This window comes from Opisthocomus hoazin, chromosome 7, assembly GCF_030867145.1.
Source record: "Opisthocomus hoazin isolate bOpiHoa1 chromosome 7, bOpiHoa1.hap1, whole genome shotgun sequence".
Lineage (NCBI taxonomy): Eukaryota > Metazoa > Chordata > Aves > Opisthocomiformes > Opisthocomidae > Opisthocomus > Opisthocomus hoazin.
Window position 1 is genome coordinate 9,003,086 of NC_134420.1, and position 12,117 is coordinate 9,015,202.

The window sequence follows — 12,117 nt, forward strand, 5'->3', positions numbered from 1 at the left end:
TATGAGTAGAAGTTTTACTATATTAGGCGGTATAGTTATCGTGTATTACACAGTTTGGCAAGAGATTACAAATTTAGTGTAAAACCTGTGCTTCAGCCCTCCCAATAAGTTGTATTAAGCTGATTCTTCCTGCGTCCTGTAAATTTCTTTTGAAAAACAAATTAATGAGCAGCAATAAGAAATGTACATTAAATTGCTTTAACTAGAGGTTTTCTGCTTCCTGAGTCTGATTAAAATCAGTCAACCCTATTACATTTATTGCATAAAGTTAAGCAACTCGTACAAGTGTGAGGAGGATGGGGACCTTAGCGTGTCATCTCTGTGTTGCTTGATTCGCTCAGCCAAAGCTCAATCAGATAGCGTAGCTTCTCATCTCACAGTATGAGCGTTCCTGAGGTCTGGCGGTGTGGTTGTTGAGATGCAATACCATTACAGTTATTGACCAAATAGTCTTTAGGAACTTCCAGGGATTAATTCTGTAATTCTTAAAGCATAGAAGGGACCAAACTTCATGGAGTATAAAGTAGGCAGAAATAAAGAATGTAGCAGTTGAATGTGGTGTACTGTGTTCCAAATTCTTATACAAACCTTGTGGGTGAAAACTGTATGTGTGGTACACTGTATAAATAAAAATATCACCGTATAAATAAAATATATGATGGAACTCAAGCAATTTTTGGAGAGTGTACACTTCCAATTATTTGGTGAATACAACAATGTTAACACCTTTTTTTCTGAGACAGAAGAAATTTGCTCACTTACTTGTTCTTTATTCTGTAGTAGGTATCAAAGGCAATAGATCAGCATAATGAAATACAATTAGTTTACCTAAACTAAGATGCTCCATGAAAAATTTCTAAATTTTGGGGTACTTACATAACTATGTACAGAACCTGTATCTGTGTTTCAGAGTAGGTTTGCCAGGTGATGTGCTGTTCCCCACTGTCCCCAAACTGCTCAAAAGTAGTCTGATGTATCTGAAAAATAAGGCAGTTGTTTTAGAAAGGTATAATAATGATACTGTAATTGAAAAGGGCATGAGGTTAAGTTTGCAGTAGGCTACTTTTCTGCATTCTAAAATTTCACCAGGTCTCCAACAGATAATTTTTAAAGTGTGTTTTTCGTTTGAACTCAGGATGTCAAGGTTCGTGCTTGTTCAAATTTGTCTTAGTGATTGTAAAAACTAAAACAAACAAAAACCCTAAAAAAGAAAAATTTGACCCTTACACCAAGAGCCAGAGTCCTCAAGAAATACCATGACAATGTGACATTTAAGACAACATCAAGGGAGCGAGGACTATTGCATGTATGTGTAAGGTATTTTTTTAGAGTTAACAGATGAACATTTCCATTATCAATGAGTTTGTTTTTTAACATTCGCAGCAACTACAAAGCATCATATGCTGTAAAGTGATATAAATCCCAGACGCTCTTTAGTAATGGAAAGAAGTTAGCAAATTACTTCTAGCAGAAGTATGAAAAAGGAAAACTAGATTGGGCATACATCTCTAACCTTCTTCCTTTCCCCCTTACTCTCAGACTCAGGAAAATATCTTTTATTGTTTTTATGAAGTCGTGTTTAGTAACATGTTAGTAAAAATTACTGCTGTGTTAAAAAATCAAGATGAGTGCTCAGCAAAAAGCTATTTTTCTGGAAGTGTCGCTGCTTAAAAACATTATGTGTATGCACCCAGAAAGATTTAAATATATCGTAAGTGCAGTAATACAGCTGCAAACACTGCTCAGGTGGAAGGTATTAATGGTGCAAAGATAATTTGAACCTATTTTGAGACGTGATATTGCAGGAGACGTTGGGGGGCTCTGACATTTTGAGTAAGAACTTACAACTGAATGCGTAGAGGGAGAAATGAACAATAGTTCAGTTTGAGTTGAAGGAGGTAGGCCAAGTAGAAAACAGGCTTGTCTGTTTTCATTACGGAGCTTGTACCCAGTTGCAGCTGAGATTAACCCAGAAATAAGGCTGAATGGGAGAAGAGGAGGACATCAGAAACGTACATACTTCACCTCTGTCAAAACAAACGCGAACCCCTGGCTCTGTTGAGGCAGCTCCTCTGAAGGGTATGCTGGAGAGGGAGAAGCGGAAGCAAGAATAAGGTAACCAAGAACGTGAGGGGAGATACCAAAAAAGAGTATGGTTGATTAATGTCTGAAGTATTGATGGAGGAGATTAGTCTAAAAAGCACTGACCTTCAGCTATTAGTAAGTGGTGTAAACTTTGGTAAGGTGTCCTCTGTGGTTGGTGTCTGAGCTGGCTGAACAGGGTCTAAAGCAGCCGGAGAAGAGGACACCTTGTTTCTTGTCTCAGATGAAAAGAAGCGTATGGGACATTTGAATTTTTGCTACAAATGGGCATTTTTGGATTCTGATCAGCAAGCTGGAGAGTAGGGAAAGGGAGTCAGTGAGAACGGGTACATAACGAATTCGAATGAAATGGTGTCACTGGGAAAGAAAAAAAAGAGGATTAGAGTATAAGAGCAGAGGTTTGAGGATTTTTCTTAGTGTAGATGTGGACTACTGAAGGCATTGGTTCGTAATAGAGGAACAAGCCCAACAGAGGAAGGAGCAAATAGTTTCAGAAAGCATGGAGGCCAAAATAGATACATATTTTAATTAGTAGATCCCGTACAATGTAGTTATTAGTTACATGAAATTGTAGCCTTTTGAATACAAAAATTGCGTGTGCTACAAATGTTAAATTTTCCAAATCTGTAGGAAAGAAGTTAAAAGCTAAATTACAAATCTGAAGAATAATGAATTTTCTGCATTATTTAAGAAATTAACAGCATAGCCTTTTCTGCATTGATCATTATTTTTCCAGAGTACTTTTGTGACATTTATGGCTTACTGTTTTTCACTGACTACTTCCAGTGTAGTCCAAAATTATTTTTCAGTCAGGCAAAGTTTTGGTGTTGCAAAGGAAAAGCATGACCAATTTCTCAACCCTCTTGGCAGCAGAGAAGCCATATTCATAGTACTGGTTTGGGCAATTGGTCAGTAATGTTTTTGTGTACCTGTAAGAAACTGATCTGAGGAGGTGTGGTCTTGTGGCCCATCCAAGCATGTAACAATGCGAGTAACGGCTTTGTGGCAGCGCTAGTCAAACCTGGTGAGGCTTCAGTCGTACTAAGGCTGGTACAACGTTCCTTCAGTGGGCCCTGACATCTGCTTGGGTGTAAGCTTCTAGGGGAGTGCTTATGGTGTCAGCCAAATGGAGTGGAATATACAGCAGTCACGTAATTCTCTTTTGAGGTATAATTAACCCTACAATATGTGAGGTGGATTCAAATTTTAAATACAGCATCTGAAATATTTTAAAATAATGAAGGATCAGTTTTTAGATAAAAAATTGCTTTGAGGAGTAACTGCTGGATACATACCTCAAACATAACTGTTGAAATAAGTAACACTGCTAAAAGGAACCAGATAAGTCCTTAGTGTGAACTGACTATTTTGTCTTGTATGCTTGTTAAGCATTGATTTTTTTTTTTTTTCAAATGACCTTTCACAAATGAGGTATACAATCAACCACCAATGTTAAAAGCGGTATTAAGATTGAAATACAACTGGAAAAGCTGAGGTTTCATTCATTTGTATATGGAAAAATACATGTGAAAAAACTTGAGGTCAAAGATGAACATTTTGCTTTTACGTGCATTCTCTTGTTGTTGTACAGGGGATTTATCTGGGTAATGCCCATCAGTGCAAATGACACGTACATAAATGGGTGAGCAAACAGACTCCACCAGAAGTGATCCTTTTAAATTTTGAATTTTATAAAGCACACGTGATATTAGTATTCTTTCCTTTCCAAAATTAATTATAAACTAAACCAGAGAGATTCAGTTAATCAGAAATCGGCTCAAACGCTTGCAGAACAGGTGTTTGAAGTCTTAAAACCTGCTGTACATCTCAGTGCCCCAACGGATGTTAGTATAAAGGGCAAATACAGTTAGTATAAAGTTAAAGCTCCAGAATAAGGCATGTCGTGATTTATAACACAGTTAACAGCTGATAGGTGTGATTATATTGCAACTTTCTCATCTTAGTTCCGTGTTGGTCCATCACTTATATTGAGCAATTTAAAATATCAAAAAAAGAGATTACTGGAGATGGACTAAAGCTACAGGCAGATGGAGCTTTGAGGGTTCCTGTTCAGTAGACATCTGAACCAAAATGAAGAGTGCTCTGTGCAGAACTGCAGTACAAATGGTAAAGAAAACCATTTTAATTATTATTGCCTATTTAATGTGGGATTTCTTGCAGCCATGTCCTTGAATAACCATTTCTTAACTAAAATGACATGATTTTGTAGCCAGTGATCCATGACTTTAAATATTTGGAAGGGCTGTTGATTCACTGAACTGGAAGAAGTGAAAGATGTTGAGGCATATTTTCAAAAGTAGAATTACATGTATTGTAAATTATATTTGATCATGTATAGTCTGTTTACCATTTAAATAATAAAAAAAAGGCTAGGTACACATAATGCTGCATTCAGTTGATCTGCAGTAGCCTTAACTAAACGGTGGTGATGGTGTTTAAATCAGCTATGTGTAGTATTTCAAGAGCTGCTAACACCTACAGCACCTCCTCTTGTTCCCATGTCGTGGGCCTCTGCATGTACCTATTTCTGTTTGTGGTAGTCATTCTCTGTAGGTAAATTGTCCATAAGACTGATGATTCCATCAGCAAATTATCCAGAAAATGCCGTCAGTGTGCATGGTGACATTGTGCCACTGGTGGTTTTGTTGCCGTTTCAGTGGTCTAATTAAATTGGCAGTTTTCTCTTGTGCCCAGCGTCGTCGTCTCCCTTCCTTTGGCACCTTAGCTCAGACCTTCTCCTTTTCTCTGTCCTTTTAACTGAATATCAAATGCATTATTGATTGCTCCTCTTCCACCCTCCTTGCTTCCACTCCCCACAACTTCTTTTACCTTTTTTTTTTTTTTTTTCTGATTGGCAGTATCATCCAGACAAACAGAAGGCAGATGTGCCAGCAGGAGAAGTGGAGGAGCGCGTGCAGAGGTTCATCGAAATTGATCAAGCGTGGAAAATTCTAGGGAACGAAGAGACAAAAAAAGAGTATGACCTGCAGCAGCGTGGTAGGTTCCTGCCAAGGAGCGCTGTAGTGGCAGCAGCTCTTTAAATAAGCAGGGTCTGGGAGTGGTAGTTAGATGGTATTTTAAAATGCTGTTTATTGCTGAGCCAAATGTTTTTTTCGCTCTTGTCCTACTTTCAGATGTGGATCCATTATTTATAGCTTTTGCTACACAGATATTAGCTAGTGAAAACATTGAATTACTTCCAACAAAACATTAGATGGCATTATTCCTAATAATTTGAATGAATATGAAATTTATACTAAATACAGACCTTAGCCCTTTTAATTTTATTAAGGCAGCTTCATTAAGCATTCTTAAATTTCAGTCTTATGCTACATTTTGTTGCGGTATTTTAGATATAGGTATTAATCCATTTATACCTGGTGTTCAATGTGTATGGGTTTATAAGCATTTCAGAATCTTTGACATTCTTTTTGGTTGTGCGTGTGTTAGGGTGGCTTTCATAATTCATCTGTAGTCTAAACTAGTCTTTTTAAAGCAGGTTTATAAATAATATTCCAATATAACACATTAACTAGGCAGCTCTAGCATGCATTTCTTTTTATACCTCTCAGAAAATAGCTTCTTAAAACAGTGACAGGCTGTTGTGAGAAAGGAAGGGGGGAAATGTAGGTCAGGTCTGTCACACATGGGCTACCATTACATGAAGTGATAGGCTGTCTTTCTGCTCTGGCCTCAGGATAGGAGTCCCTCAGCCTTCCATTAGAACCTTCAATAAATGTATATCCACCCTACATGTTAATGGGGGGAGTCAATAATAGCGTATTGCCTGTGGGGAAAACACTCAGTCGCACTCTGCAGTAACACGCTCTGGTCCGGCATTGACGTGGAGCCACCACCACTTTTGAATGTGTCTGATAAAAGCCCACTGTCTCTGCAGCTTGTTATTGAATTCTCTTCCATTGTACATTGGCACACCATCAGACCTTCCTCTCTTGTGCTGATTTTTAACTCCCCTGCCACTGCGGATACCAGAGCTTTGAGAGACAAAGGCTTAGTCATTCTGGCAGATAGGCATCACTGCGGGATAAAGAGAGTGATATATAAGTGTATATACCCAGTATGAATTCTCTGGTTAAATAATCTTGTATTTCAGACTTTGTGTGGGTTTTGGAAAAGCGGGTGGAGGGGTGAAAACAGAAGTGTTGAAGAAGTATTTTAAAAGAATGGAAAAAATCAGATCTTGTGCTAATTTGTTATGTAAACAGCATTAGGATCAAACTTAAATAAATTTGTCATCTCAAAGTTATCTTTTTAAACGCCTGAATGTGATGCCAGAACAGGAGTTTCTGCTGTCCAGTGCTCTCATCCTTTTGTACTCTTAGCATTGCAGTATCGGCTGCACCCTCCATTTTCACCAACTGTACATGCACAAGAAAAAAGAAATATTGGAGATTAAATTAGAAGTCTTTTGTGAGTTTTACCTAAAGCCTAAATACGGGCCATGACGTTCCATTTTGCTTGGGTCAGGTTAATCCACTGAAGCTGAGAGCTACATCAGGATTTACTAAACTACTTTGTTTTCCCATGGAATTTAAGGACATTGCTATAAATTAGTTTTGACAAAATTTATTCCACAGTATTTTAAAGGTTACCTATATTTCCTGAGATTCTTTTGGATCCAGATGAGTTCTTCTAAAAGCCATCTCAAGATTCTGTAAAAAAGACTTAGTAAATAAAGAAAATAAATCGTGCGTTTATTTACACAAGTATTTGGTAATGGTATGGTAATGGGATAGATATATTTTAATATTGAGGGCGCCATTCACAGAGGACTCAGTGTTTCAAACTAAGCCACACATAACATACATGTGCAGTGTTGCTGCATTCTCTGCAGCATGTTCCCTGGCAGCAAAATGATGGTGAAATAAATTCTAGTTCTTTGAATGCCTGTCACTGCTTCTGAAAACATGACTCTAGACAAATTCGTAGGCATTGCTGTAAAAGCTCACAGAAACAAAGGAACTGAGACGGCAGCTGAGGGAACAGTGATGAGAGACATAATACAGCAGGGCAGTAAGGCTGCAAAGCCTGGGCAGCGGAGTCTGAAGGATGCCGGGGTGTGTGTGGCAGTCCTGTGCACTGTGGTCTTTCTCCCATTCCACAGCTTGTTTGTTTGTATGTAACTTCTTGTTTTATAGTAACTAAATCTTAACTACTTGGCTTGGAAATTCAGTGGCCCGGGAAGTTCTAAGAAGCTGAAATTCTGTGGGGCTCTCTGGTTTTTGGTTTTTTTTCGGTGGTGGTGTTTTTTTTTAATTGAATTGTGGGGAATAACAAGTAAATATCTTAATACTGCTCTTCTCTGAAGGTATCACAGTGATCTCCTCCTAGTTTTTTGTGCCTTCAGGCCATAATATTGAAGAGGGAAAGACAAACCTCAAACTGTTTAGTTAAATACTTAGCCAAGCATCTTGGGTCTCGAAATCTTACAAGAACTGCCTTTTTGTATGTTCTGTGAAACTTCATTGTTTTGTCATACCTTTAACAACATCAGAATACCCTTTTATAATGGTGAATTTTTGCTTCCAATCCCAGTGAAAAATTTGGGGATGGAAAAAAAGCTGCATAACAATTTACCTATTAAGAATGGACTTTTTTCCTCAACAGATTTTCTTCTTGGAGATTTTTCCATGCTTTGTTTAGTACCCCATTTAGAAAAGATGAATATGCAGTTAAAATCAAGTTTGACAGTAATAATTACCAAAAGGTTTTCAGCAGGTTTAGCTTGGAAAAAACCCGGTTTATGGTTTTCATATTAGAAGTTATCTGAACGCTGAAAGTTCATGCTTTTGTGTCACAGTTTGAAAGAATAAAAAACTTTTCACAGAAATCACAGAGAATCACTTAGGTTGGAAGGGACCTTCACAGGTCATGTAGATCAATCTCCTACTCAAAGCAAGTCCATGTAGGTCAGTTGTTCTGATCTTCTCCAGCCTCGTTTTTAGTATCTCCCAAGAATGGAGATTCCAGAGCTGCTCTGGGCAGCCAGTAGCAGTGTTTGAACACCTCATGGCAGGAAAAAAAAAAACCAAAAAACACAAACCAAACCCAAAACCAACCAAAACATATTTTCCTTCTATCAATTTGGCTATAAAGACTCTTTTTGCAATTTGTGCTTTTCACTTCTCATCCTTCAACTGTGCACATCTGAGGAGTCTTCTCTGCACCCTCCTATGAGGTAGCTGTCGACAGTGAGATGCCTGTGTTCTTTTGGCTTCTTCTTGTAGGACGTGTGTCCCAATGCCTGACCGTGCTGGCAGTCCACTGGGCTTCCTCCTGTATGTCACCGCTTTGTACTGGGGAGACTGAAACTGGACACAGGACTTGAGATGCGATCTTGCCAAGTGCTGACTAGAAAGGAAAAGTCCCTTCCTTGACCTGCAGGCTCCGCCCTTGCCAGTACATGCCAGTATGGGGTTGGCTTTTGCTGACTCATGCTGAACTTGCATCCACCAGGACCCCCAGGTCCTTTTCTGGAAACCTTCGTTCCAGGCAGTTGTCTCCCAGCCTGTACTGGTGCATTAGGTTATTCCATCCCAAAAGCAGGACTTCATCTTTGTCGATCCCCGTGATGTCCCTGTCAGCCCATTTCTGTGTCCTGTTAAGGTCCCTTTGAATAGGAGCCCTGCAACTTTTGTGGATTTTTGTTGACTTAAATACAAAGGAACTGTGTATCTAAACAATCACATAATTAAGATAATTAATTTTACTAATTCATTTTGGTTATTAATGATTGAGTGATTAATAGAAAGTTCACAATTAAAATCAAATCAATAAACTGGTGACTTTGATTAATTTCTGACACTAAATGTAGCAAAGAATTCAAACTAGTAATGGGATTGATGTTAAAACCAATTGCTTTATCTATGGTTTTGGGGCAGATGATGGAGAAATTTAACAATCTAGGGGTTTTCCATGTATGGCTCCAGTGAGGTTCTATCTAGGATAATATGTTTTTACGTGATGATGGACAGAGGTGTCCATAAAGCTCAAGTGTTTATAGGGTGGGGATGTAATCACCAGTAGGAGTTTTCACATCTCGGCACACACCTCCTTTTGATTTTCAATTTTTAAATTACATTTTTAGAAAAATATTGCAGATGCAGTGTTCATACATGAATACATATTCCAGCATTATTTTCCTTTTGTTCTTGCTTCATTTCTTAGACGTAAGGTATTGCAGGTCCTGACTGGAATTGCCAGTGTTCCAGCTTGTGCCGTTTCTCTCTGAGAATGAGTCTGGTTCCATCCTCTGTGTACCTTCCCTTTAGGCAGTGACGCACAACAAAAATCTTTCCTTAGCCTAAAATAGCTCATTTTAAAATACCTGGTCACCAATTCAGCTTTCACTGACAATACCAGTCTCTTTAAAACCTGAAAAGTCTTTGAGGATGTGTCCTCACTCTCAGTGAAGTTTCTAATGGAGGTTTAGTAAAGGGAGTCTTATACAGGTGTGGTCATAAATTAGGGAGAAGAAAAGCCAAGCTAAATAGAAGGTAGCGCCTTGTCCCCTTGCTCCTTTCCCCTTCCTCTCCTAGTACAGTAAACTGAAAATTCTGATTTGGAGATGGTCACTTTTTCCCATTAATCCAGCATTCCCTCCCGCTCCAGCAATAAAGCAATGATACCGTATTAGACAACAAGGTATCTTACAGTATTTGGTAAATAGGATGCCAGAAGAATAACCTTACAAATCCGCTACAAGAATAAGCAGGAGAAGCAAGATAAAAGCCTACAAAAAATGCTTTTCATAGCTATCAGAAACAGCAATTGAACACCTTCACTACTTTATTGTAAGAAAGGAGAAAAATAAATGCGGCATATTTTAGTTGTTCCTTGGTAAGAAAATTCCTTCTTAGAAAAATACTTTTAGACCAAAATAAAGCTTTTAACGTGGCCGTTAATTTAGGCTTTTCAGTGTGCCAGGTTATACTCTTGAAGTGACAGAGGTGTATATTCCTTCTCTAGCCGTGGATTTCATGGCTGTAGACCCTCAGCTAGTGCTGGAACACAAACCTTTTACCACAGCTCTTTGGAGTTAATCCTGATCTGCACTGGCTACAAGTGAAGCAGGGGGTTTTGTTGTTGCTTTTTTAACAAACAGCTTTTTGTTATGAAAATTTTTAACACGTGACTTTTCTATAATTTCAAATTAAAGTAAGCATGGTTATTTTAAATGAATGCAAGAGACTCAAACTTAAGTAATTGTTTACAAACTAAATAGCCTATTAGAAAAAGTAACTTGTGAAAACATCCAGGTTGTGAGTACTGTGATGATTTAGATACTGAGTAGATGCTATGAACAGTATTTGATTGACAATACATATCTTGAACTTTTTAATTATGTGTTTGGTTTTGAAAAAAAAATCCTAAGAATATATGACTGATAAAGAGTTGGAACAATCTTTTAAGTATCATGACTATTTTTACTATTATCATAAACTGTTTAAAAGGGTTACATTTCCATTTACTGCTTGCAACCCTTTCCCTAAAACTCAGCCTTAAATAGCCCAAGAAATATTTATTGTATCCTCAAGTGAAACTTAAATACCTTTCCTCTTTTACAATTTCTGAATGACCCAGCAAGGGCTCTAGTAAAGCTTTGCTGAACCAAGCTGTTAATAGTTATTTAATGTTGTTCTGTAGCCTGAAAGAATCTCAGTAGATTTTTCCTTTTAATCTCTTTGAATTGCAGGCTCATAAACCTCTCTGATGAGCCTGCCAGTGCTTTCTTAGATCCTGCAGTTGAGACAATGGAGCTGCAGAATCCTTTCACCACTTGTTGTCAGCCAGGCAAGCTGTACTTCTTGTGAATTAAAATCTATTTTTCAGGTTATGGTAGATGATCAGGTCTTCACAATTTCCCCCGTATGTTCAGGAACGTGTTTCAGAATGTGCAGCTCGGTACACAGTCCTGCAGCTTGAGCAGACGTCACACTCTGAAAATTGTTAGGTTTGTAGTTCTGCTTGTAAGCTTCCCAAACTCATACTGGGCTGTGCCTCTGTTTTTAAATAAGTGGCTAAATCTGTTTCTGCTCTCTTAAATACACTACCCAATCTAATATACCTTAATAGGAGAACTAGAAAATAAAAAAAAAGCTTTATTCAGCTCTGGAAAATAAGTTTCTCCTGCTTGAACCAGATAAGCAAATAAACGCAGCATACAAAACTGATGAGAGTGGTTACTCGATTATGAGCTCAGCTTGGAGACTTACTTAACTCCAGAGTACTGACTGAAAATTTACATTTTTTAAGAAAGTAAGAAGTGGCTAGAACTCAGGAAAAAAGGAGAATTTATGTCCTTAGGAAGAAAGGGCAGGCCACTCAGGAGAAGTTTCAAGGATGTTGTGAGGTTATGCAGGGAGAAAATTGGATGGGCGAAAGCCCAACTAGAGCTTAATCTGGCTACTGCCATAAAAGACAATAAAAAAATGTGTCTATAAATACATTAGCAGCAAAAGGAGGACTAACGAGAATCTCCATCCTGTATTGGATGTGAGGGAAAGCATAGTGACAAAGGCTGAGGAGAAGGCTGAGGTGCTTAATGCCTTCTTTGTCTCAGTCTTTAATAGTAAGACCAGTTGTTCTGTGGGTACCCAGCCCCTGAGCTGGAAGACAGGGACGGGGAGCAGAATTCCCCAAAATCCAAGGGGAAATGGTTAGCGACCTGCTACACCACTCAGACACACACAAGTGTGTGGGGCTGGATGGGGTCCACCCAAGGATGATGAAGGAGCTAGCAAATGTGCTCACCAAGCCACTTTCCATCATCTGTCGGCAGTTCTGACTAACTGGGGAGGTCCCAGTTGACTGGAAGTTAGCTAATGTGATGCCCATCTACAAGAAAGGCAGGAACAATGATCCCAGGAACTACAGGCCTGTCAGTCTGACCTCGGTGCCGGGGAATGTTACGGAGCAGCTCGTCTTGAGTGTGATCACAAGGCATGTACAGGACAACCACGTGATCAGGCC

At 38.7% G+C, this 12,117-nt stretch overlaps 1 protein-coding gene across 1 annotated transcript in view; it reads left to right on the top strand.

The window, feature by feature from the left end:
• The window catches only part of DNAJC24 (DnaJ heat shock protein family (Hsp40) member C24), a 39,419-nt gene that overhangs the window by 20,659 nt on the left and 6,643 nt on the right, over positions 1–12,117 (top strand). Inside the window, exon 3 of the mRNA XM_075425236.1 lies at positions 4,983–5,121. Coding sequence (XP_075281351.1) covers positions 4,983–5,121 — 139 coding nt within the window. The remainder of the gene's footprint in view (positions 1–4,982; positions 5,122–12,117) is intronic.